The sequence below is a fragment of the Saimiri boliviensis genome, chromosome 12, assembly GCF_048565385.1.
Source record: "Saimiri boliviensis isolate mSaiBol1 chromosome 12, mSaiBol1.pri, whole genome shotgun sequence".
In the NCBI taxonomy this organism is placed as follows: domain Eukaryota; kingdom Metazoa; phylum Chordata; class Mammalia; order Primates; family Cebidae; genus Saimiri; species Saimiri boliviensis.
In genome coordinates, this window is record NC_133460.1 from 12695451 (window position 1) to 12722409 (window position 26959).

Below are 26959 nucleotides of genomic sequence, written 5' to 3' on the forward strand. Positions count from 1 at the left end.
TGCCACTGCCCTCCAGCCTGGGTGACAGAGTGACACACACACACACACACACACACACAACACACGCTCCTAAATAATAAAACGATCACTTCAAATAATGAGAGGTATTATGTAGGTGAACCAAGGAAAGATGTGATTTAGACCAGGTGAGGGAGGGCCTCTCGGAAGGACCGCCGCAGCACAGAATGAAGGGAGAGGAAGGAAGGAGGCAGGGGCCCAGTGTGGGCGGGACGACCCACAGGTGCAAAGGCCCTGGGGTTGGAGGAGCGCCGGTCGGCTGTGTGCAACACTCTATGACAGAACAGAGCACTTGGAGTTCGGGAAGAGGATGTAGCATCTGCTGGGATCAGAGAGTGTGAGGCTTTGGGGTCTGCGGCAGGGAGTTCTGCCGTCATCTTCATCTTGAAGGCCACAGGAGACAGTGATTGATAGCAGGCTTTTAAAAGGCAGACAGGATGGGCTCTGCATTTGGGCATTTCTCTGGCTGTGTGTGGGGTAGGCCTGAGAGATGGGCGCAGGGCAGAGGCAGGGTGACCAGAGGGGGCTGCTGCAGGGCCCGGCTGGGAGATGGCGGTGGCTTGGGCTGTGCTGACCCCAGGGATGGAACGTCTGACTGGGGGAAGGGGGTGTCTGATCAGTGCACCCATGGGGCTTGGAGATGAGGGACAGGGCTGGGCCAGGCTTGTCTGGGGCTTTGATGCTGTGCGGGCTGGGACGCTGCCGGCCAGCGGAGGCCTTGGTGGAGATCAGAGAAAGGTGCTCTATGAGTGGATGAATTAAAAAACGTCCCCTTCCTGCCGGGCTCAGTGGCTCAAGCCTGTAATCCCAGCACTTTGGGAGGCCGAGGTGGGTGGATCACGAGGTCAAGAGATCGAGACCATCTTTGGTCAACATGATGAAACCCCGTCTCTACTAAAAACACAAAAAATTAGCTGGGCACGGTGGCACGTGCCTGTAATCCCAGCTACTCAGGAGGCTGAGGCAGGAGAATTGCCTGAACCCAGGAGGCGGAGGTTGCGGTGAGCCGAGATCGCGCCATTGCACTCCAGCCTGGGTAACAAGAGTGAAACTCCGTCTCAAAAAAAAAAAAAAAAAGCCTGCAAACATGGAAGATGTGGCCCCAGAGCCCCCGGCTTGGAGGGCTGGAGTTGAGCCTCGCCTGGGAACAGAGCTGTGGGGCACTGATTGTGCCTGCTCCAGGCCTGGCTGCTGTGGGATTGAGACAAACTCAGCCCATCCTGAGACCATCAGTCATGAGGAAAAGCCCGTCTCCTCCGCATGGTGATTTACTGCATGGGCAGACAGGAAATCGCCGGGCAGGGACCCTGCCCTGTCCCCAGCACCGACCGGCTCACGTCACCCTGTTAATTGCTCCTTGGGCCACATGTCATTTTGGACTGACATTGTCTGAGCCTCTGCCTTAGGGGAGGCCAGGGGCTGGGCAGATGGCTGCAGGCTTGGCAGGGGAGTGGGCGGCTGTCAGGATTAGCCGGGACTCAGAGGAATGAGGGTCCTGGGACTCCAGGGGGAGCGAGACCAGCCTGGCCAACATGGTGAGGCTTCGGCATGGGAGAAGCTCTAGGATGAGGCCAAGCCGGTGAATTGGTGCCCACTCTTACCCCTCCTTCCTGGCCCTCCTGGGAACTTCTACGACGTGTGTGTTGGGGTGAAGGGCAAGCAGGATGAACCCAGGGAGAGGAGGCAAGGGAGGAAGAATCCCATGGGCCAATCAGTGGCAGGGGAAGGAAGGGGAGGGACAGGGAAGGGGAAAGAGTTGGTGGAGGAGGGGCGGGACATCAGGACGTCGATCTCTGCTCAGCCAATGGGCTGGCTGCTCTAAGGCCAGTGACCTTTGTGGACCAATCTGCCAAGGCTGGGAGGGTGCCCTGGAAATTCGAGAGGGGCTGGGTACGACGAGCTAGTGCCACGCTGCCCTGGTGAAGAGCTCAGCCTCCGTCTGATGGTAGATGGAGTTGTGAGTGCGAGCCCCAGACCCTGAGGGCCCCTCGCCATGACAGAGGTACTGCTGGTGCCACTGCAGCCTGGGTAAGGAAGCCCAGGCCCCAGGGCCGAAGGTCACTTGCCAGGGTCGCACTGTCAGGAAGTGGTTGGTGGAGCCTAGACTGGGACCTGGGCAGCTGGCCCTGGGGCCATTGCATGTGCGTCCCCGCCAACGTGCTGGGGAGAGAGGTGCCTGCAGCCCAGATCTCACTGCATCTCACCACTGTGCACCTTCAGGACAGGCGGCAGAGCATGCATGCAGGGCAAGGGCTTAGTGTGTATCGGCTGTTAGGATTTTTGTTTTTTTGAGATGGAGTCCTGCTCTTGTTGCCCAGGCTGGAGTGCGGTGGTGCGATCTCGGCTCACTGCAACCTCCATCTCCCAAGTTGAATCGATTCTCCTGCCTCAGCCTCCTGAGTAGCTGAGATTACAGGCGCGTGCCACCACGCCTGGCTAATTTTTGTATTTTTAGTAGAGACTGGGCTTCACCATGTTGGTCAGGCTGGTCTCGAACTCCTGACCTCAAGTGATCCGCCCACCTCAGCCTCCCAAAGTGTGGGGATTACAGGCGTGAGCCACCGTGCCCAGGCGTTGTTAGGGGTTTTGTCGTCATCATCACAGCGCATGGTTGTCAAAGGCTGCCCCTGTGGCAGGAACCGTGAGTGGAGCAGTTTCCCAGAGAGACTGGGAGGCTGGAGTGCTGTCATAAATGCCACACTGCACATGGTAATCTGGGACACGCCACGGCAGTCAGGGAGGTACCCCCAGGGCACTTGGGGACACACACAACATATTGGATGGAGGCTGGCCGCCTCTTGCTGTCTCCAGCCTCCGGCCTTCAGTTGCTGAGGTCTCAGGGCCCCAGAGAGCATTGTGCATGCGTGGGAAGCTGCAGTCTCACTGCGAGGGGCCCAGTCTTGCCAGCCCCACTCCCCCTGGGCACTGCAGCACTGTCCCCATGTCCCTTCCTCTCCTCAACATTCCTTAACCTGCTTCTATCTCAGAGGTTGCAGACTCACATGCTGGCTCTGTGTGTGTGTGTGTGTGTGTGTGTGTGTGTGTGTGTGTGTGTGTTGGTCATGCCAGGGGGGACTGCAGGCAAGAATGTGACAAGAGGGGCTGGTGGGGACCAGAGCCCTCTGGAGAGCACTGCTCAGGCTCTGGGGCCAGCTAGGAACGTGGGACCAGATTGCCAGATTTTCCTGTCTTTCCAGAGAAACAAGGAATCTGAATTTCAATGTGAAACTTAATAAGTAAGGAAGGCAACTCATTTTAAAAAAGATTAAACATCATCTAGTGAGTCTGCCAAACCCAGGAGGCTGGGCCACCGGACTGCGTACTGTGGAGAGGCCAGGTGGGGCCTGGAGGCCTTGGACGGGACTGTCTTGGCTCCAAGTGAGGCGGGAGGTGAGGCCCAGAGAGGGAACTGGGGCATCTCAGCACACATGCCTGGGCGTGGGGCAGCTGCCACCTGCCTAGCTGCAGAACCCGCCTTGGCAGGCTCTGGGGGTCCTTCTGGAGTGGCAGTGCCAGCAGGTTCTTCCCGCTGCTGAACAGAGGAGGCAGGTCCCCAAGGGCTGGAGACCTGAGGGAGCTTCCACTGGGAGCCTGTGCCTTACCCTCTTGTCAGCTGCAGTGGAGATCCATTCCAGTCACCTATGCTGGGGAGCCAATGAGCCCTGGCCCATGACAGCTGCAGCCTGGGAGTCATTTATGTCCCTGTTTGTTAGGGCGTTGGGGGTCGGGGGTGTTGCACAGAATGGGAAGCCTCAGGATGTGGAGGGAAAGGGGGGCCTCTGTTCACCCACAACAGCTGAGGGTGGGGGCTGCCACCTCCAGGACCCAGAGGCGTCCGGACGGTTGTCTGGTCTTTCTGCCCATCTTGGGGCTGAGGAGTGGGAGTGACAGGCCAGGAAGGAGCCCCTCTCTCCTTTTTCCTCCCTGGAGAGGGAAGGGAAGCTGGGAGATTCCAGCCTGGGACAATCCTGGAACCCCTGGGTTGGGGGCGGGGCGGAAAGGGAGGCGGGCTGAACAAGCAGGATTGGTGAAGGGACCAGAGCCTGCCCTCAGACAGGCTTTATTTAATACTTGACTCACTCAGTGTGTATTTCCCTATTTGCTGAAGTTGAGCCAACATTTAGAAGTTGGATTTCACATTAAAGATGAACAAAATGCCTGGATGTCTGGCTTCTCTTAGAAATCTTGAGGACCTGACCTCATGATCTGCCCGCCTTCACCTCCCAAAGCCAGGAGCTGGAGGTTGCAGTGAGCCGAGATCCAAACATTGCACTCCAGCCTGGGCAACAGGGTAAGACTTCGTCTCAAAAAAAAAAAAAACAAAAAAAACAAAACCTTGAAGACCGCAAGGCTGACTCCTTAGAAGGGCCCGTGCTGCCGTGCCAACCATGGTCCTTGCAGGCCAGCGTTGACATCACTCCCTGACACCACTTGCCTGGCCCCTGAATAATGGGGCTCCAGCCCAGGGCTCTGGCTAGGGGCTGGAGAGGGTAAGCAGAGCTGTGAGGCTGGGACTCCCCTGCCGGCCTCGCACTCTCGCAGGGGAATGCTGGAAGGGCTAGGCTGCCCTTGAGGCTCTCCAAGGCTGGCCGAGATCCCTCCACCAGGAGGAGGGAGGGTGACTGCTCTCCAACACTGGCATAGCTGGGCACCGACAGGCCTCTGTCTTTGCAGGAACTCAGAGGGAACAGGGGGCATGGAGCAGGCCGGCTGGAGCCCTTGCTGTTTTCCCCCCATGCCCGGGGCTGGGCCACTCCTGGTCGGACAGAGGGGCCTCTCTCCTCTGACCCACACAGTGAAGCCAAGTGGGGTTTCCAAAGGACTCTCCGACCTGCTGCCAATGCTGTTGCTGGTGCCTGGACTGCGGCATGAACCCCCTCAACTGAGCCCTCTTTCCACTCAAGGGCTGCTTTATCCAGAAGCCACGAGCTGCCAACACTCACCCCTGGGGCAGCAGGGGCATGGGGAGTGGCAGGAAGGAGGCCCAGGAATGGGGAGTCTGGGGGCCGCTGTTCCAGGCTCCGCACATGGTGAAGGCCCAAAGATCATCACCCCTGCCCCCTCAATGCTCCAGGGTTCATCTCGGGATCTGTGCGTTGACTAACAGCTTCCAAAGCTGTGGGTCCTGGGAAAGTTGCACAACCTCTCTGTGTCCCAGCTCCCTTATCTGTAAAGTGAGGATACTAATCGTGCCCACCCCAAAGGGTTGTGTTATGCAGATTAAATAGGTCAGAGGCAGGCATGTAATAACCACTGTATATGGATGGGCTACTACTGTCTGTTGATATGGCACAACAATCCATTGAGGAGTCAGGGTGAGATCGTGACCCCATCTGCAGCTCAGTGCGGGCTTCTCTGTGTCACTCAGCTCCTGGGCGCAGCATGGACTCCCCTGTCTGACCCCAGAGCCGGTGACTCGGACTATAGTCTTAATAACATCTTTTATTAATTTTGCAAGAGGAGAAAAAATAGAAATTTATTTCAGAGTTAACGTCTATGCAGCTTTTCTTTCCCTCCTAAATTGCACAGTACATACGATTATTATAAACATCAGCCGAGGTTCTGGGTCATGCGAGTGCCATCTCCCTGACAAATCTGACCTGTACCCATGCCTCAGCTGGGAAGGAGCAGCTGGGACTCCTTTTAATGCAGTGACACTGCTTTGGGTCACAAGAGCTGGTTTGATCAGCCCGACTCCCCCACGGCGGGAGGTGCTCCTCACATCTGGGAGCTGAGCAGAGGTGCCGGGGGCTTGGAAGCCAGAGAAATGATGGATCTTTCCCCGGGAGAAACAATTCTTATCTTCACATCAGCCCCGTGCTCCAAATGAAAAGCGCATTTGCATAGCTGCTCGGCTGCTAAGCGCGTGAAGTATTTGCTGGGGCCCTCGGTTGCATAGGAACGTACCTCGAGTACAGTACTGCGGCGGGCCGGGCTGGGCGCCAGAAAAACAACGGATTAATATTTGGAAAGAGAAATTACCCACCACTGGGAAACCAATTAGGTCCCTGATCCGAGCTTGTTACATCGATGGAAATAGATGCGTTCTGGGCTGTGCTCGGCTGGGGGTGCAAGGCACATTTCCAACTTGCTGGGAAGTGGCTGAAGAGGGAGAAGGGGTGGTGCCCAGGCAAGGAGCACCTCACGGCCTGCCTCAGGGCACAGGGGCATGGACAGAAAGCAGGCACCTCAGTAAGCCCGGCTGCAATCAGCCCAGGAGGGACATGGGGCAGAGAGTGTAGGGAAGGCTTGCTGAAGGGTGAGGGGGAATGGGGGTGTGTCCTTGGCGTACCCCACGCCTGCGTCTAGACAGCACTGGGGTGGGTTCTTCTGGCCCTCTGGGGTCTGGAGCTGCCAGCCTGCTAGCCGGCTTGCCCACCCTTCCTGGCCTGGCAGCAGCACAGAGACAGTGCCCTGGCTTGCCAGAGCGGGCCCAGCTCTTGCCAGGGTGGACGGCGGGTGGCCCGGCTGACTTCCTTTCCTCTGCAGGACGTGCAGGCTCACCAATCCTTATCAGGCCCGATGAGAAGAGATGGGGAACTATACAGAATGAGAGAGGGTCTTGTGGACCCCCGAGTCCAGGAAACTATCCCAACCTCTCAGCCAGCTCCACCAGTCCCCAAACGACACAGGGATGTGCAGGGGCCGGGGGGGGGGGCGGATGCTGGCGCTGACGCTCAGGCTTCCGAAAGCAGGTATCCCTGGGGACTGCCCTGCCTGCTGGAGCTGCGGGGTGGGGTCTGGTCTCCCCACTGTCCTGCTCAGCAGCGCTCCGGGCCCTCTCAGGCTGGATGGGAAGCCTCCTCAGCTCCTCTCATTGTCTTGGCCCAGGACAGGCCCGGCCCATCGTCAGCCCAGGCCCCAGTGGTCACGGGCCCTGCTTTGCTGAGTCTCACAGCAGAGGCATGAAAGCAGGTGTCCCGGGCTCCCTGAGGCCAACCTGGAACTGCAGGGGATTACCCATGGCCACGCCACACCCTGCCATCTGTCACTCTGCTAGTATCCAGGGCTGTCCTCCCGAGCTCCCTCTCCCCAGCAGGCTTCCCTCAACACTGCCATCCAGATCCTGGGACTGAGGGGGAGGGACACGGGCGCTGAGTGGGGCTGGTGGCGGAGCCCACCCCAGCGGGAGGATGAGCTCTCCCTCTCTCTCCAGTCAGCACCGCCATCGTCTCGCCGCCTCCTTCTCACTGATGCAGGTTTTGGGGCGTAAGGCTGTCACGACAGGGCACAGACGGACCAGGGTTACAAGTCTCAAACCTTGGAGGGGTGCCCCACACTCCCCAGTGAAATCCAGCAGCCTGGGTTGCCATTCAAGGCCCTTGGAGAACAGTCACTGTGCTTGGGGCACCTGGCACGCCGGCCCCTTCCCTCCACCTGGAGCAGGCTCTGCCACAACACCTCTCTTGGCCTTTGCCCAGGCTGCCTGGCACACTCCTCACATCCTTTATGATCCAGCTCAAACATCACCTCCTCCGGGAAGCCCTCACCATGGGCATCCTCTATTGGTGTCCCATGGCCCAGGGCAAACCCCTTCAATATGGTGCTCTGCCCCTGACTACTTTCCCCCTGAGCCCATGACACTTGGCTTACAGGAAACGACGCTGTGTTACATTTGCCTGCAAGAAGCTGGTGGCATGTTGCTCCCCTGGCTCTGTCCCCTTCAGTCCCTCCCCAGGCCTCTGGGTGGGCTCCTGGGCAGAGGAGAGGGGTCTAGGGGCAGGCAGGGGTGAGGATGGGGGTGCGAGGCCACCAGCTCCTTCTGTATTCAGACCGAGCTCCCAAGGCGAGACACTCTGGGCAGAGAAATGCCACTGACCTGGGTCAACAACGCTCTGCTTCCGTTTCGCGTTGGCAATGATTTGGTTTTCATTCATCATCTGGACATCCTGATCCTCGGCCTGATTACTGTGGGGAGGAAGGAGGCAGAAGATTCGATCAGGCTCCTGGCCGCGTGTCCCAGCCATCCATCCTTGTTTGTTAGGGCTGGCAGGGAGGCTGTGGGGCCGGCTGGGGCCATACCTGATGGTGGTGTGTCTCTCCTGGTGGCAGATGTCCCTGTCCTCGGTGAAGAGGATGGTGTGGTAGGGCACGGTGGGCTCACACGTGGGCAGGATGCCCCTGACCAGGTGGTTCACCATGGCCAGGATCCCATTATACACAAGCAGGTCGTCCACCAGGAGCTGCATGGGCACAAGGGTGGGGCTCATGGGTCCCCCTCTGCCCTCCCATGTTGACCTTGGGCAAAGCACGTTACTGCTCTGAGCCAAGGCTTTCTCCTCGGGAAGATGGGGCTGTCAGGAACAAGCGCCTACTGTGTGCTGTGCCGGCCTTCTAATTTCAGAGCTTCATAACCACTGGGAAAGGCAGGAGCTATCAGCTCACATTGCAGATGAGGAAACTGAGTCCCGAGGGGCTTTAATACCATGAGCACAAGCGGCAGAGCTGGAGGCAAACTCGGGTCTCTGGTCCCCGGGGTCCCTGATCTCCCCATCCCAGGGTCACTGCCCCAAACCAGTGGGATTCTAAAGGAAAAGATGAAAGAAAAGCCACTTTCTGTTCGCCCAGGTGACACTGAGATCACTGCCAGGAGGTTCTGAATTCATGGCTGGATGGTAAATCTGCCTGCATCTGAGGACCAGGCATTTGCGTTGAGGGTTGCAACAGAGAGAAGTAAATCAAACTGCGACAAATGATAATTGCTGGCGGCCTAATTACCAACGAGCATAATTATCTCAAGAAACCCAGCTAATAAGTACTCACGCCAAACTCCTTCACCCCTCGATGGGGTGTTTTCGCATAATTCCACAGTTTGATCATTGACACGGTGGTAGGCAGATCGAAAATCACATAAACCCGGTTCACCTGTCAGAGAGCAGAACTAATTAAAACAGGCATGTTTGGAAACAGAGGTGCTTGGCTGGGCTGGGGGCACCAGGCGTGGGCTGGGGACCAGCAGCGGTGTCCGACGCAGCGCCTGCCACGTGGGCCAGCCTGGAGTTCCACCCCCTTTCATCTCCTCGAGGCCCATCTTGAGTCAGGTCACGTGTGGCTGCGTTTGCAACAAACCGCTGAGCTGGCTCTTGGAGGGCCTGTGTTCTTGGGCCTGGCGGGGCCCTCATTTAAATGGCAGCGGAGAATTGGGAACATTCCCTGCCATCCTCTGCCTCCCCTGAGGTCAGGCCCAGAAACAGTCTCGAGCCCCATGGGCTAAAGGGACAGTCCCCAACTCGGGTGGAGCACCAGACGTCCTGATCGGCATCTGGCCCTGTCTGTCCCTTCCCCAAGCCATCACTGAGACGCAGTGCGAAGGGTGCCGCTGGGCAATTTCCAGTGCGTGTCTGTGAACCTCGGCTGGGGGAGGAAGGACGGCGATGTCTGGATCGGGGAAGAATCCAGCAGGGAGCGCGGGACGGGGCAGCCTCAAACAGCCCTCCCTCTCCCCACCTCCAACCAAGGTTCTCAGATATTAGGGGGCCCCTCCCTTGCAAGACAGAATCAAGAAACAAGCATTCCACACTGGCCACAGGCTACGGGCTGAGTCCTGCCCCAGGCCCTGGTCCCCAGCCTGTGACCGTCCTCAGAATGTTCCAACAGGGAGCGGGGCTGCTGGGGTAGGGAGAGCCTCCTGGCTGGACCATGGAAACAGTAAAGGTCAGGGCGAGGGTCCTCAAACTCAGTTGCCTGTGAGGCTCAAGCAGATACAGATGTGGGAGTCCAGCCGCGAGAGCAACAGCTGACGTCGCCGCATCCCAAAAGACCTTCCAGTGCAAGACAGTGGGAAATCCCTGCTGACTGCCGGTGTGTAGCCACGTCCTGGGGAGGACAGAGCTGTGTGTTCCCCCTCTGCAATGGTGCTGGGGGAGCTGATGGATGTTCAATGGGGGTCTCATTTTAGGGGAGCCTTTGGATTTAGGCGTAGAACTGCTGATGCTATACCTTCCTGTGTTTTGAGAAAAAAAATGTGCCCCCAATCCCCCACTCAGACCCACGGCATGGACAAGGGACACATCCCTGGTCATCTGGGTGCTGAGAACCCACTGTCCATCCCTAGCAGGCATCTAGCCCCAGGGTGAGAGGCTCGAGGGGGAGCCGACCACCCCGTCCACACCATGTGGCCTCTCCCCTTCCTTTCCACCACAACCCATGTCCGCGCACCATGAGGCCTCCGTGCTAAAAGCTGAGCAGGGCCCAGTGCAAGGTATGAGATCTGGGAAACTGAGTCAGTTGGTCGGAAGAGCTGACCAGGCCGATTTGGGGCCAGAAGGAGGGTAGGACGGCCGTGTGGGGGTCATCTACCCGGTGATGTAGGGAGGAGCCGAAATAGTGTGCGGGGAGCTGCGTGCAGAGGAAGAGGGCAGTGACTGTACAGCCGGCCCGGCGGAGCAGAGAGCCACAGAGCTGCCTGTGCGGCTGAGGAGGCCCAGGCTCTCAGGCAGCTGCACTGGGGCTCCTGGCTTCAGATTCCCGTGAGGCCCCCTTCGTCCCTGGTGTCCCCTCACAAAAGAGAAAGAATTGCTGGCCTGGAAGAGCTGACCCCATCAGGCATGTTAGCAAAGACCTAACCCTTTCTGACAGCTCCCACGCATCTTGGCTTGTTCGAGATTCACTTGACCTGGAAGGAAGGTGTGTCACGGAGACCAGGGAAAGAGAATCCCCGGGAACCCACCAGGCCCGGCAGGATGGGAGCCAGCCACATGTGCCTGCCATCACTGGTGTCGTTCACTTGGTCGATGAGTTTGTCTGGGGTGCGGACGTCCCCGCCCACACCCTCCAGGGAGTTCACGCTGTCAGGGAAGGCAGCGATATCTGAGGAGGTGTCTAAGTTGCCATAACCCAGAACCGTGTGCTCAGAGCTGCCAGCCGCCCTCAGGCTGCCAGCGGGGCTTGGGGGACTCGGGCTGGCAGCATGACGCTTTGGGCATCCGGGGCAGTGACAGCTGAATTGGACATGTACCCGGGAAACTGGCAGTGCCGGGGTCAAGGGGAGTGGGTGTGTATGGAGGGGTGGTCAGTTTCAAGTACAAAGAGAAGGAAACCACACAGAAGGCCGGCTGAAAAAGAGGCCCTGCAGGGAACTGCCGGAGGTGGGGACGTGAAACGCTGCTCTGCTTGGGAGGGTGGAGGGCAAGCTCAGCGGAGGTTTTCTCTGGGAAAGGAATGGGGCAGTGGCTGGATTCTACCCTGGCATGGGAGGAGCGTGCCGAGTCTCTCACCCTGGCCAGTGCAGAAGGACCCAGGGCAGCTGGACCCAGCTAATGTGATCTGTAGAATCCAGCTTCTAGCTATGCCTCTGCCGTTTTGGCCTGAGAGAGCTTGGGCAAGTCACATGGCAACCCTGGGCCTGTTTTCCCATCTGCAAAATGGGTATAAAACCCTCCAGCTCTAGCCGGGCGCGGTGGCTCAAGCCTGTAATCCCAGCACTTTGGGAGGCTGAGGCAGGTGGATCACTAGGTCGAGAGATCGAGACCATCCTGGTCAACATGGTGAAACCCCGTCTCTACTAAAAATACAAAAATTAGCTGGGCATGGTGGCACATGCCTGTAATCCCAGCTACTCAGGAGGCTGAGGCAGGAGAATTGCCTGAACCCAGGAGGCGGAGGTTGCGGTGAGCCGAGATCGCGCCATTGCACTCCAGCCTGGGTAACAAGAGCAAAACTCCGTCTCAAAAACAAAACAAAACAAAACAAAACAAAACAAAACCCTCCAGCTCTGGGAATGAATGCGAGGATCCCAGCGCACCAGATGCGAGCCCTCTTGGTCAAAATCAGTGAAACTTCATAGCTACAAGGAGTCTCTAATCATGATCAAAAAATCAAGAATCATTCACCGAAGCTGAGGAGGGTGGTGGCATCAGGGGAAGGCAGGAAGGGATCCGACTGGAACCCAGGGACCCCAGACAGATGCAAGGCAGGCTTTGGGTTTTGACCTGCCTGGTATTTCCCTCACTGTGGTGGGCCAGGGATCACAGACTCAAGATCCAAGAGGGGCCAGGTAGGTTACATGAAAGAGGTAGGATAGCTTAGTGCTTGGTCAATGGCCGGTATTGGGACACAGACTACTGGCTGTGTGATGTTAGGCAAGTTACTCGACCTCTCTGTGTCTCAGACTCCTCATCTGTAAAATGGGGCTAATAGGAGCAATCAGCTCAAAAGATAGTTGTGAGGGCAAATGAGGTAGCACAGAGTGAGCCCCGAGTAAACACAGCGTGTTTCAGGGCCTGGCAGATAACAATGGGAGGAGTGGGGGTTCTCCACGGCAGCAGATAACCAGGTCCAACCATTGTCGCTATGCACAATCAAGGGCCTGTGTTGCCAACTTCTCAAGGGAAACCGGAGATCGGGGTTTTCACGTGAAACCTCCTGATTTCTAAAAATATTAGCAACTCATTTTAAAATGCACTGGGCTAACAGTTTGCAAATTCTGGCATGGACATACCATGAGCAGAGGGTTCCATGCTTAAGACATTCAGGACACACTGTGCTGAACACAGTGCAACAGGCTTCTCCCTGCAGACCTTGTCAGAGCCTTTAGAACTCCAAAATATCTGTGGTTCTCCGAGAGGGAGGCTGTAGTTAGCAGCCTCTCTCAATTCACTGGACCACAGGAGTTTTTGGTTTGTGGAATTCCTGCTCCTGATGTCTTAGCAGGCAGGGCTGGGAGCTGTTCTCTGCTGCCCGCCCCCAAGGGTCAGCACCTGACTATCAGCAAAGCCTGGGCTCTGGTTCCTAGCGGGCCATTTCCCACTGCATGGAAGATTTCTGCTCCGTTCCCGACCCTCCCGTGCCCCCTTCAGTCTGGGTGGAGCCCGCTCCTGTCCTACAAAGGATACTGTTTTCCGACAAGGGGATTTTTTCTCCCCGCTCGTCATACAGCTCTAGGCCGGTGAGACCAATGTAATACGGGTCGCCCCAGCTGGTGAGAAGCTGAAACTGGAAAATGACTGGGGCACTTTGTTAAGGAAAAGACGGCTTACTTTTTTGGCAGAACAAAGTAAAACAGGGTAAAGAGGAATTGTTTTGGGTTTATATTAATGAAATAGAGAAAAACATTTTTCTCTTATTGAGACTAGAGCCTATCGAAATATAGCTGGCATCACATTTTCTTAAACTGCATGTGTGTGTGTATGCATGTGTGTGCGTGTGTATGCATGTGCGAGCGTGTGTGTGCATATGCATGTGTGTGCATGTGTGCACACGAGTCTTCATGTGTATGCATGCGGGTGCTGTACATGTGTGTGAGTGTGAGTGTTCATGTGTGTGCCTGTGTATGCATGCATGCGCATTCGTGTGCTGCATGTATGTGCAAGTGAGTGTTCGTGTGTGCATGTGTATGCATGCATGTGTGCACTGTGTACATGTGTGTGTGCATGCATCTGTGTGTACATTTGAGTGTTCATGTGTGTGTGCATGCCTGCGTGTGTTCATGTGTGTATGTGTGCATGTACATGTTGAGTGTGCACGTGAGTGTTTGTGTGTGTGTGTGTGTGTGTATGCATGCATGTGCCTATGTGTGTGTTAGGAATTCAAAGCCTTACTTCCACAGGCCCCAGGAGACAGGACGGGAGGAGAGGGTGCCCTCCAGGGAGCAGGCAGGCTGGGGAAACATCCATGTCACAAACTCATTGTATGATATTGAACGAAGCGCCCCAGTTTCCCTGGTTGTGAAATGACAAGAATAGACTATCTGCTCCCTCTTCCGTCCCTTTCAAGTAGACAGGAGGCTAAGAAGGGGACACATGAACCTCACAGCACCAGGGACAGGGAGACCGCCATTGCTGATGAAGTCCCACATGCAGGCCTGGGCATCAAGCCCCTCCTTAGCCCTGTGCCCCGCTCGCCCCCCCGAACCTCAGGAGCAGGCTGGGTGGGAGGCCTGAAAAGGGGCAGGGCGGCTCCCAGATGATGGAGTAGCCGGAGGTAGTGCTTCCGGAACTGGCCAGCTAGGGAGCGGGCCTTAGAGCCAGGCTGCCTGGGCTCACTCCCCAGGCCCTACTCCTTCCCACCTGTGTAGCCTTGGGCAAATTACTGGGCCTCTCTGTGCCTCCGTTTTCCTAGCTGTGAAATGGGGATGCTAGTGGTACCACAGTGCTGGGCTCTGCTGCCCAGGCTGCAGTGCAGTGGTGCAATCAGAGCTCACTGCAGCCTCGAATTCCTGGGCTCAAGGGGTCCTCCCATCTCAGCCTCCAAGTAGCTCAGACTATGGGCATGTGCCACCAGCTAATTTATTTGTTTTAAGATATGGGGGCTCATTATGTTGCCCAGGCTAGTCTCAAACTCCTGGCCTCAAGTGAGCCTCCTCCCTTGGCCTCCTAAAGCACTGGGATTACAGGTGTGAGCCACTGTGCCTGCAGTGCTAAGCTATTTCTATCTTCATCTCCTTCCTGGCTGGTTCCAGGACAGCCCCTCCCCAGTCCAGCTGCTGGGGTCAGTGTCAGCTTCTCTAGCCCCTCTCAGCTGCAGTCCTGGCTGCTGCCCCCTCCAGCCTCAGCTGCCAGGAGTGGGATCTGGAAGTAGCTTGGCTGCCCCAGTCCCAGCAGCTCCCAGGGGTTCTCCCATCCTCTGTCTTGGTTTCCCTGCATGGAGTTCCAGCTGCCTCGGCTATGGCCGCCTGAAACCCTGGCTGGGCCGCCTCGGGGCCCGGGATGAGCTGGTGGGGCGGGAGGAGAAGGATACAGCCACAGGGCATCAGCGGCGCCTCGTAGTCCATGCTCGGGCACTCCAGGCTTTTTGTGTCCAGCCTGAAAAAGCACAAAACAGCACCATGAAGAAGCTCACGGCGGCCCAGAATCACCAGCTGGTTACTCCCCAGGCAACAGGCTCCGAAGAAACGTGGCAGTTTAGCGTTCCCTGGGCTGCGGCAGGGAAAAGACAGATGAGGTCCCTGCGTGCGTGGAGTTCCCGCTCTAGATGACAGTCACTGCCAATGCCAGCAGGGTGCTGTGCCAGGGAGGCACGGGGCTCAGGGCTTTCCTAAAATGGACTCCTTTATTCCTCAACACAGCCCTAGGAGGTGGGTATTTTTAGATCCTTGGGAAGTGGATGAGGAAACTGGAACACAGAAAAGTGAAGCCACTTGCTCAAGGCCATGCAGCTGGCAGGTGGCAGAACCGGGCTGGGATGCCAGGTCTGGTGCCACTGCCCCTTTTCTTAACCAGCCCCTCTATGCCTTTATACGCAAGGAGGGTCTACGCTGTGCTGAGAGTCAGGACAGGGTGACGGGGCGAGGGACTGGGTGGGGCAGGCTGCCTCAGGGAGTGCTCTGGGAAGGCCTCCAGGAAGAGGCAGCCTTAGGAAGTGTCAGAGCAGAGCCTTCCATGCAGAGGAGCAGCACAGCAAAGGCCCGAGGTGGGAAGGCACTAGGCTGCTGGTGTTTGCCCGAGAAAGCAGCCACAGGGCTGGAGTCTGGGGCAGGATGGGGAGAGGGAAGTAAGAGGAGGCTGGAAGGCGGGCAGAACCCTGACGGTTGCGGCCTCATGATCTTCAGTGCCTGAGTCTACCAGCCAGGGCCTCAGTTCCCACATCTGTAAAATGGGCATCATCCTGGCTAGGTCAAAGGGCGGTGGGAAGAATTCCCTAGAGGACCCATCAAAGCATTCACACAGCAGGTCCTTCGGAAGGGTTCTCTCCTCCACGGCCCTCCCCGAGGGGCCCCCATCCCGGTCCAGTGTGAGTGCGCTCCAGCCCTAGCCTGGTTCTCTTCCGTTTCAAGGGCAATGTTACAATTAAGGGACTGTTCGCAGTGACCCGCCCAACCAGCCAAGCCCGCTACAGTGCAGGGAAACTCATTTTGTTCCGAGAGCTTGGCCTCTGGCGTTTGGACATCAGGGGGTTTAAATGAGTAAACTTAACGTGGCATTTACAAATCGTTAGGAACTTAATGCGGCTGAGATTGGGGCCAAGAAATCCCAGTGAATCCATGAAATATTAAGCTCTATTTTTCTCTTTGAAGCTTTCTAAATCAGGAACACAGAAACAAGAGAAGGGAGGCCCTTCCCCAAACTGGCCAGCAGGTATTTCTGGAATGGAGGCAGGCTGTAGCCTCTTTTCCCAGCAGGAAGCGCAATGAAGCATTTAAAATCTTTAGCACTCCAGACTGTGAAAAACTCAAATGTCCCCAGACAAGGCAAGTCCATTCCACAGGCTTCCGGTGAGGCTTGGCTGAGCTTTAGAAAATGACGAGGTTGAAAAGCAATGCGTTTGATCATCGTTTCAAAACCCTTTTAGTATATACATCAGAGCAACTGGCAAAGCAGGCGGGCCCGGGGGCTGGGAGGGGCTGTGCGTGGCGCCCACGTCCCCCTCACCTCCTGGATGGCTGGGGCGGCAGCCGAGCCTGTAGATAGTCCACGAAGAGGATTTCTTGAGCAAAATCAAAGTGGCAGTTGCCTGGCCCCTTCCGGATGAGAAAGCCCTCTGGTGGGGAGAGGCACAGGCCGTCCAGGGAGACGTGGACAATCTTGGCCTGGCAAACAAAAGAAATAACATGACTGAGGGGAGGCAGGCGACATGGGGACAGTAGCGGTGCTGATATGGCCGGAGCTGCCGGCAGCTGTGCTCAGCACAGGGAGCCTTCCGCAGAGCCACCTGACCCGGGTCCATTTCCCTATCAGGTGCTGTGCGGGCACTGGGCAGGTAGCAGAGGATGAGACAGGTAAGTCCCCTGCTGGAGCGGCCGTGTGCATACGTTCTCTGGCTCACAGCTTTCAGGGGTGACACGTGACTTGGCCAAAGCCCTGCCCACCTCACCAGCTGCAGCGGCCTGGGGTGGCATGACCTGGAGGTCAAGGGCCCGGTCAAGGGCTCAGGTGCTCCCATGTCCACTACTAGTAGCTGTGGATGTTACCTACCTTCCCCATGCCTCAATTTCCTCATCTGTTAAATGGGCACAGTCCATTTAACCTATGTAAAGAGCCCTAAACAGTACCTGGCACAAAGTGTATACTTGGTGAATGGCAGTCTCCATCAGTCCTTTTTCAATCCCTGGCTCACACATCAGTACCCCTCCCTTAAGACAGGGGAGCTCTCCCTTAGGACAGGACGGGCCTCTTCCTGATCTTTCTTCTCACGGCACTGAGCTCATCCTTTTTGGGCCTGTATGCCTAGCCGCGTCCCCAGTGGCTTCTGGGTCTCTGTTATGGCAGAGGCTCTGGCTGGACCACTTCTCTCTGTGCCTTGAGGCCTGGAACACGCCAGGTGCTGTCTAAGAGCTTGTTGGATTCACGTGGATTTGAGCCAACATCTCTCACTGTTCTAGCCAGAGTTTTCCAGCCAGATGGCCAGGATCTACTGGTCAATCTCAAAGTCCTAATGGCAGAGTCTGAGGCGCCCCAGCCACCACCTGGCTATGCGCAGAGAGGGGCGACAGCCAGCACTCCTCTCCGACTTCCGATTTTGAAGCCTGGTTCTCTTCAACACCTTAGCATACCTTCGTGGTCAGCAACATGGGTGCAGCTGCTGATCCAACTGGTGGCTTTCCCCTAGGGAGAGGCAGAGGAGCTCCTCCTGCAGAAAGGAAGGGAGGAAGGGTCCCTGGCCTGGTTCTCATGTGCCCCTGGGGCCCCTCGTTCCTTAAGCATTTTGGGAGCCCCTCTGTGTCAGTCACTTACAGGATATGCAAACCTGAAGGGTGGAGCTCCCTGGCTTCGGGAACCTGGTCCCCGTCTTCCTCCATCTCTCCATCTACTTCCTCGAGGGGGATTCCTACCTGGGCCCCCTGAGCTGAACTTCAGACAGCCAGGCCCATCAGCGTGACTCCTGGGGTTTTGCCGGCTTGCTTGGAAAGGCAAGTTCTCTCTTCTGCCAGGCTTGGAGCTAGCACGATGTAAGCCTGGAGCTGCCGTGGTGTGCCCCAGAGTCACCCAAAGGTGGATCCAGTGACAGCAAAGCAGAGGCCCAGGAAGTCCTTGTCCATCCTCCAGGGCTAACGCCTCCTCCAGGAAGCATCCCTGACTTCCCCAGGCAGAGCTGGACACCTGTCCCCTGCTCATTCCCTTCGAGGTAACTTCTATCACCACCTCTATCTCATAGCTAAGGAAGGTACAGGGGATAAGCGATTTGACCGGGGACCACTGAAGGGATTTGAAGCCCTATCCCCAGGAGTCCAAGGCCCTGGCTTCCAACCACATGCTAGGGACCCCTGGTGCTCGGGAAAGCCTTTTAGGGTGTGGGACCTAAGTCACAGCATCCATCGCACTGCAGTTGGGGGTCTCCTGTCTCAGGCCACATGTCCATCCCTGCCACCACCTCATCCACGATAGCCTTTGTCTGGCTGGTGGGGCCAGACCTGTGAGATGGGAACCCAGCCCAACATCCCCAGATGGTGAATTCAGGTCACAGAAGCTCTACCAGACAGACTGTGATTTGCTCAAGGGAATTTTAAGGCCCAGTGGCACAACTTAAGGCAGAAGACTGCTTTAATGTCAACATATCTGACTTCCTCAGTGTGTCATACCTGGTGGAGCGCTCACAGAGACATGGGTGGGGTCAGGCCTGCTCAGAGGGACATGCTGGCTCAGCTCCTGCCACACAGTGAGGGCTGGGGCTACTGATCTTGCTGTAAGACATCATTTTTTTTTTTTTTTTTTTTTTTTTTGGAGACAGGGTCTCGCTCTGTCACCCAGGCTAGATGGTGAGATCGTAGCTCACTGTAGCCTTGACCTGGGCTCAAGAGATCCTCCCGCCTTAGCCTCCAGAGTAGCTGGGACTATAGGTATGTGCCATCAAGGCTTATTTTTTTTTTTTTTAATTTTTTGGTAGGGATGGGATCTCCCTGTGTTACCCAGGCTGGTCTAGAACTCCTGGGCTCAAGCCATCCTCCAGCCTCAGCCTCCCAAAGTGTTGGGATTACAGGCGTGAGCCTCCACCCCTGCTCCATAACACAATTCCTAAGGCTCTAGAATAAATTCCCCACATGGTGGGGAGCCCAGATCTGGGGATGGCCTGAGGTTGAGTCCTGACTTTGTCGACTTTTACCTGGCAACGGTGACGCCAATCCCCTGTAGCAGGTGTGATGAGGAGACAAACCCAGGGAAGTCAGGCCACAGGCCACAGGTTACGCAGCTGGTAGAGTCCAAGCTGAGACTCAGATGGCAGGGCCCTAACTGAATTGCTGCCCTTTGGTAGCCTCATCATGGCTTTCACCTGACTGGGGGGCACTGCGTTTACTCATTGTTACCCGAGGCCGGGAAAGCCCAGAGGGCTCTTCCGAGGCTCTCTTCAATTCCACCAAGACTGAGTCTCAGAAGCCCCCTGCTGCTTCTTCATGCCCGGCTTTGCCCCACTGACCAGCGGGGGCAGCCAGCAGTACCGGGCCCCTGACCGTGGCTGAGCTCACTCAGCAGCTCTTTGATGCTAAGAATATGATGGCCGCCTGTGACCCCCATCACGGCCGCTACCTAACCGTGGCTGCCATTTTTAGAGGTCGCATGTCCATGAGGGAGGTGGATGAGCAAATGTTCAACATTCAAAATAAGAACAGCAGCTACTTTGCTGAATGGCTTCCTCACAACGTGAAAACAGCCGTCTGTGACATCCCACCCCGGGGGCTAAAAATGTCGGCCACCTTCATTGCTAACAACACAGCGATCCAAGAGCTCTTCAAACGTATCTCTGAGCAGTTTACAGCCATGTTCAGGCGCAAGGCCTTCCTGCACTGGTACACGGGCGAGGGCATGGATGAGATGGAGTTCACTGAGGCAGAGAGCAACCTTAATGACCTGGTGTCAGAATACCAGCAATGCCAAGACGCCACAGCTGAGGAGGAGGAGGTAGCCTAGAAGCTTCCTTTTCTAGATAAAGGGGGAAGCAGTGTGAATTTTTTTAGTGTTATGATAGCCGTTGTCACTACACACTTGAGTCTTTACATCTCCTGCATTTTAAAGCATTTTCATAGCAAGTAGTTTGACCTAATAAAATATTTTCATAGCAAAAAAAAAAAAAAAAAAAAATGATGTTTCGCTCAGCGAAACATCACGTGGACATCACAGGGTGGGCTCCAGGTCTGACCGGCAAGGCGGAGACTCCGGCTGTGTGACCTTGGGTGGGTGAGTGAACCTTCCTGGACCTCACTTTCGGACCCTGAGAAACGAGGGCAGTCACGCCCACCTCCCATTGGCTGGGGTGAGAATCCAGTGACACGACGAATGCCCGTGAAACCCGAGCGGAAGCCCGGCCCCCCGAGCACTCAGTGGACTTCAGGGCCAAAACTGACCCTGGCAAGCTGGGGCTGGGCCTGCCTGGGACCTCCCCCAGCTCCAGAAGAAACGGTGCTGTGCACTTCCCTGGAAATGCCCTGAGCTCTTTAGTCTGCATTTGCCACTTGCAGAAGGAAACGGCAGCTCTCTCCCTCCCTGGACATAATGCCCCCAGCTCCGTTTGGAAAGTTCTGGAGGATTTATGCCCCTCTCCGGCTGCCACGCCAGCCATTCATCAAGGTGCTGCTTCCCTGACGCTGGACTGAGCGCGGCCGCTGCTCCCCGGCTTACCCCGCGATAGGTGTCCTCGGGAGATTTATTGTAGTTCCAGAAGCGCAGGCCTGCGATGCTTTCAGCCCTGTCCAGGCAGATTGTGACCACGTGGTCTCGCCCTGGCGAGAAGGGGATCAGCCACATATGCTCATCTTCCATGGTGATGTTGGTGCCATCAATTAACCTGCAGCAACGGGGACGGAGCGGCGGGGGGCGGCTCGGTAGGCGCAGGAGGCATCACAGCGGGGGCCCCCACCCCCGCACCCCCCAGGGCGTCTCCCCTGCCTGTCACTGGCTGCATCAGGCTCATTAACGGGAGGTGTGACTGATGAGAATAACAGTCAGAAGTCGTCTCTCATCTATGAAATGAGACATTTTTAAAAAGGAAAAAAAAATAGCCTATGCTGCTAAAGGTACAGAAAAGCAATCATCAGGGTTTTTTTTTTTTTAAAAAAAGGAAAAACGTGTCATTTTTCAGAATTCTTTAGCCCAGTGATCCCATTTCTGGGATTTTTTTTTCCCCCAGAAGGAAAATGTATTCAACATACAGGAATGGCTATCTGCACCAAGATGCTCATTACAGTGTTATTTATACCAGCTTAAAACAGAACAAGCTAAAAGATCTCTAAAGCGGGACATGGTTAAGTAAATTTCACAGGGGTTAAGGGGGCATCGTGAGGACGCTGCAGCCACATGGAGGAGGCAGGACACTGATTATAAAGCTGAGAAATGAGGACAAGGACCACGAGATAGGCCACAAAAGTGAAAAACATAATTGGGTCAGAGGGTATGGAGGTGAATACTTTTTTCAAGTTCCAAACTTTCTGTAAATTTGCTACGTTGGTTTCTGGCACATTTGAAAAGAAGTATAGTCCTTCCTTCCCAAGCTGGCAGAGAGACACAAAAGCACCAGGTGAGCTCTCCAGCTCTTGGTGACTCTGTGGGAGCTGCTCTGGCCAGATCGTGCTCTGTGACCCCATGGTCTGGGTACCCCACGGAAGCCCTCAGCACCCTTGTGCTCTTCCCAGCCAGCACTCTGAGCTTGTCACCTCAGCCCTATTGCATGCCTGTCCTGGCCAGCTTCTGGTTCCCTTGCTTGGGACATCCTGCTCATCCTCAAGTTGGCCTGTGTTTGTCCCAAGGACAATTGTGCCTTTTGCTTCCCTGGACTGCCCAGCATGCCTCAGCTCAGGCCCTTGTCCTCAGGGCTCTGGCCCATGTGTCTGGCACTGCCATTCAGAGGCCTGGTCCTGGAGAAAGGGGCCCAGCTGGCAGCCTCTTGAGCAGCCTCCCTCTACCTCCCATTTTCCAGGGCCTTCCCCACGCCACACCCTGGATTCCTGGTGCCTTGTAGCTGCTATACTGGGAGAAACCTGGCCTGCTGCCGCACTTCCTAGATTTGAAAAGAAACTTCTTGTATCCTTTTACATTTTAAAGTTGTGAATTTGGAATAAAATCTCACAATCGAAGTGTTTATCCAAGGAGATAATATTTCTTTGTTCTCTAAAAGGCTGTTATTAACATGATGGATGGTGTGTCTGACAATTGCTGGCATCTTAAAACTGAGGAAATTCAGCAGTTCCATCCTGGAATGTCTGCGGAACTAAGCTGACTGAGGATGACGACTAGAGAACCTTCTATTTTCTTCCAAAGGCAATTATCTTTCTGTCCTAGAAATGGGGCTGCCTCCATAGCAAACCTGCCCAATTCTGAGAGCAGAGAGAACTGCTGGAGCATTTGCAGCTGACAGTGAAAAGAAGGCCCTACAGACACTCTCAAGAACATCTCGATGAATTCCCAGCTCTATCCAGAAAGAAGCCTAGAAACAGCAACCAGCCGAGTAGCAATGAGCATCCCTAGTGCCAGATTGTGGTCTCTAAATCCCATTTCCCACTAAAGGAACCAGGGCTTCTTGGAGAGACGGCTGATTCCAGGTCTGGGATAAGAAATATACAACATGAGCCTGAATCATCCCGTCATGTCAGAAGGCAAGAAAGGTGACTGTTCTTTTAAAAGGACTCAGGACTTCCTAGCATCCAAGAGGGAATGATCTGAGCATCATTTGGGATAAAAACTGCCATGAATTTGACTCTTCACATGCAGTCATATTAAAATCCATAAGTTCATAATTCCTAAAAAGAAACACATGTTTTAGACAATGCTAGAGAAACGGTTATTTGGAAAACCAAAAAGGAAAGGAGGAGAGAGAATCGAGCACTTAGGCTGCCTTTCCCATTTGAATCGCACCACAGAGCAGTCAAATAATTGCGGGAAATTCTCTCTTCATTGCAGTTATTACAGCAAGTAAACAAACAAAAGAATAGTAGGCACAAAATACCACCATTTTGCAACCCCTAATGAACTGATGGACTTCGCCAGCATGACTGGCTTCCAACGTCAGAAAGAGCTGACAGCCAGCCGTTATATATGTCCTGATGGCCGCACACCGACAGCTATGTGGTTGTCTTGCCTTAGTGGCCGACCCTCGATCTGACGAGACGTCTAGATGTAATTAACAATGTACTAGAAATACTGGGGAGCGAGGAGCAGGCTAAACAATACCGTAGAGAGGCAGCCAGTAGAATCGCGTCCACCTGGTTTTTCAACAGATAATTTACAAGAAAAAATGGCAAAAGGAGAAAGAGAACCTAGAGATTACAAGAGGCTTAAGAGACGTAGCAAGCAATCGCGACGCGTAGACCTTACCTGGATCTCAATTCCAATAAGCAAACTGTTAAAAAGGGTGGGGGTGGGAACTACGAATCTGATAGGTATCCGGTAATTTTAGAAATCCTTGTTAACTTTTTCTTTTTTGTTGTTGAGACAGGGTCCCACTCCATTGCCCGGGCTGGAAAGCAGTGGCACAATCATGGCTCACTGCAGCCTTGAAGTCCTGGGCTCAAACAACCCTCCCACCTCAGCCTCTCAGAGGCTCTCCAGCTACTCAGAGGCAACCCTCCCACCTCAGCCTCTGAGTAGCTGGGACTACAAGCCCATGCCACGCCTCCCATTTTATCTTTTAGTTTTTGTAGAGGCACAATCTCACTACGTTGCCCAGGCTGGTCTTGAATTCCTGGGCTCAAGCAATCCTCCCACCTCAGCCTCCCAAGTAGCTGGGACTGCAAACACATGCCACATGCCTGGCTAATCTTTTTTTTTTTCTTTTGTAGAGACACAATCTCACTATGTTACCCCGGCCGGTCTTGAACTCCTGGGCTCAAGTGATCCTTCTGCCTTGGCCTCCCAAAGTGCTGGCATTATAGGCATGAGCCACCACACATAGGCAACTTTTTCAAGTATAACAATGGTACCAGCATTATGTTTTCTCTTAAATCCCTTAGTGTTTAGAGGTAGACACTGAAATACTTAAAGAGCAAACGCTGTCGGGCCTGGGATTTGCTGACAGATAATCTGGCAGGGGGGTGGTGATTGGGTGGGAAGGACCCACAAGCCTCATGGTGCAGTGATCACATTTTCAGCTGACCAGGAGCCAGGTCTCCAGGCTCCAAGCCTAAACACTTAGCAAAGTGACTTGTCAGGATGTGGGGGTGGTCAGAGGGACCCATGAGCAGTTAATGGCAGCAGGGGGTGAGGCCACGGTTCAGGGCCACCTTATAGAAAACCAGGGAGAAGCCTGCCACCGACTCCGCATGAGCTCAGCACCAGGCCAAGGGATGTGGCTGCAATGTGACATGCCATGGGAATGACTGTCCCCACTCTACTGATCAGGAAACCAAGGCAGGGGAGACCGTATAACTTAGTGGTTTCGTGAGTGGATTGTGGGTTTCCCCCAGACCTGCATTCCAGTCATGACTCTGTCACTGCACCAGTCTGGGTGGCCTCTGCTCAGTTTTCAACCTCTCCATATTTCAGTGTCTACATCGGCATACATAGGGCCGATAATGGTTTTTCCCTCAAAGGGCTGTTTGAGACTTCAATGGATGAACATCTGTCACCTGCTTTACACAGCCCAGTGCCTGGCATGTAATAAGCACTCAAAAACCGGCAGTGACATGATCAGTTATTATTATTGTCATTGCAGTTATTATTGGAGAGGTTAAGAAAGTTACCTAACAGTTGGCATGGGGCAGAGGCAGGATTTGAACTCCCATCCCTCTGACTCCCTTAGTTCACACCTCCAAGTGGTGCCCAGGCCCTCTGGCTGTGCAGAGCACGGGAGGCGAGTACTGCTCTGTGGGTCGCAGGTCCATACGGTTCGATGCTATATCTGAGGCCCACCCCCTTATTGACTTGACCCAACCTTGGCTTATGAAATCTGATAAGTGCAGGGGAAAGTGCAGCCACCACTGCCTGCAGAGACTTCCTGAGTCACCACCTCCAGCTTCACGGAGGGGAGAGGGAGCTTTCAGCCCCTGGGAGGCCTGGGTCATGCATGCGTAAACTCTGAACTGTCCACTGCAAAGGTTTACAGACAGCTACTGTGTGCAAGGCACTCTGCTAAGCACGGAGAAGAAAACGCAGACCACGGCTGTGTCTGGAACCATGGGAACCTGCCTTCGCATCCCGCCCACACTTCCAGCTGTGTGGCCCTGGAGAATCACCTCCTACCTTGCTTTTCTGAGCCTCGGTTTCCCTTGACCACATGACCTCACAGGGTGGCCAGGGGAGGGACATATGTGATTCTATTTGATGTCTGAGTCTGTAGTCTCAGAGACAGAATAGTGTCCCCAGAACCCCGTGGTCAGGAAAGTAATGCTTCTGATAGACACTTACTTGTCCAGGGTCCGGGAGTCATCAGAGTACTCGGGGAGCTCATTTAAGTCTCTGGGGGAGGCAGAGATCTGGTGCCGGTGGATGGGCAGTGCCTGGCCCTCCTTGTCCACCACTTCCAGGCCAGTGAGCCCAAGGAAGTGCAGGTCTCCCCAGGAAGCAGTGAAATTCAGCTGAAGACCTGCAACAGGAAGAGAAGTGGCACGTCAGCACGGCAGGCGACCTCTAACATGACGACGGGAAGAGGAATGCTATTCGGCATTCCAGCAATTTCAACCCAGACCCAAAGTGCCTTGTGGGAGGTCTCTGCGCTGTTCCTAAAGGCCCCAGGCCACTGCCAGTGCTCAGGAAATATCAGCAGGCTGCATGGATGAGGGTTAGACCTGCACACAGCCCTGGGGCCTTCCTCTGCCTACCAGGTTGTGCTGTCCTGCCCCACACTGAACATCCTTAGTGGCTTCCCATGCTTTCCGGCCAACAATGCATTCCCCATCAGACTTCCACCGACTCCTCCAGCCTCACTGTGCACCAGGGACCCTGGGCCCCACCCAGACTGTCTTTCAGTCTCTCTCGGATTTATATTTGTCTCTCCAACCACCGGGCCTTTGCATGTGCTGTCACCCCTCTCTAGAACTCGCATGGCCTGGGTGACTTGTGCTCACCCTTCAGATCCCAGCTCCCTTCCTCAGAGAAGCCCTCCTGACTTCTTCGGCCAGGTCAAACCTCCACTGATAACCTGCCAGGCCACCGTATGCTTCCCCTTCCAAGCCCTGGTCACCGCTGTCATCTCGTGATCATTCGATAAATATCCTCGTGTCCTGCCAGATGGCTAACTCCTTGAGGGAGAAACCTCATCGGTTTCTCTAAACCACTGTATCCTGAGCCTGGCAGAGTGCCTGGCACACAATAGGAGCTTAGTACCAAGGAAATGATTAAACCAGCAACTACATGGAGACTGTTACATCAGTAAGCCCCGGTGCTGGAAACTGAGATTTTATGCAAATTGGCTGCTATCACAAGGATTCGCGTGGGCTCGGAGTAACGGAAGTGACCTAGGATGATACCTCCATCTTTTTGCCTCTGCTCCCACCCTCTTTTGATCAGAGACCATTTGGAAGTGACCTTCTGTGGCCCTGGGGCAAAACAGCCCAGGTGCTATTCATTTGCCCTGGAGGCTCAAATGGAATGAATCTCTTGATCAAGGCCTGTCAGGTAATTGGCTGGAATGTCTCCTTCCTTAATGGTCTCTCATTAGAGCAAGACCAAGCACAATGAGCCCTTCTGCCCTTCGAGAATCTGCTGCTTATTTTAGCACCCTTTTGGGTAGCTGAGTTGAAGACTCACTCTTTGCGGCGTTCACAGAATTCCAGCACTGAAGAGCTGGCAGAAGGAAGCCGGGATGTCATCTGGTGCCACCCCTTTGCAGCTCAAACGAGGAACTGGAAGCCCAGAGAGGTGAAAGGGCTTCTCTGTGGCCGGGAAGAGGGGCTGGGTCAGCTGGCCTCCCTGGAGCGTGGTTTCATCTCCCACGCCCCTGTCAGCTCTCGAGATACTTTTTGTAACTTAGCCCTCAGGTCCTTTTCTCCTTGGCGGTGCCAAGGTGGCTCTGAGCATCTCCGGGGCAGGCGAAAAAAACGTGTGGCCAGCACGGCACCCTGTACGAGGGCTTCGCGCCGCATCGGTCACGTGCCAAACTGCAAACTCCTCCCGCTGGTGTCCCAGCTGTTGCGATGTGATTCTGC

At 55.2% G+C, this 26959-nt stretch overlaps 1 protein-coding gene across 9 annotated transcripts in view; it reads right to left on the minus strand.

Moving 5' to 3' along the window:
• Window positions 1-5458: 5458 nt before the first annotated feature.
• KATNIP (katanin interacting protein) overlaps window positions 5459-26959 on the minus strand; it is a 226564-nt gene continuing 205063 nt past the window's right edge. For all 9 annotated transcript variants that reach the window (XM_074381905.1, XM_074381899.1, XM_074381900.1 and 6 more), the window contains 10 exons: window positions 25221-25398; window positions 20505-20670; window positions 16326-16483; window positions 14695-14759; window positions 12852-12962; window positions 10688-10827; window positions 8782-8883; window positions 8041-8201; window positions 7838-7926; window positions 5459-7233 (listed from right to left, as the gene is read on the minus strand). In XM_074381905.1, the coding sequence (XP_074238006.1) occupies window positions 7175-7233; window positions 7838-7926; window positions 8041-8201; window positions 8782-8883; window positions 10688-10827; window positions 12852-12962; window positions 14695-14759; window positions 16326-16483; window positions 20505-20670; window positions 25221-25398 (1229 nt within the window). In that variant the 3' untranslated portion in view covers window positions 5459-7174. The remainder of the gene's footprint in view (window positions 7234-7837; window positions 7927-8040; window positions 8202-8781; window positions 8884-10687; window positions 10828-12851; window positions 12963-14694; window positions 14760-16325; window positions 16484-20504; window positions 20671-25220; window positions 25399-26959) is intronic.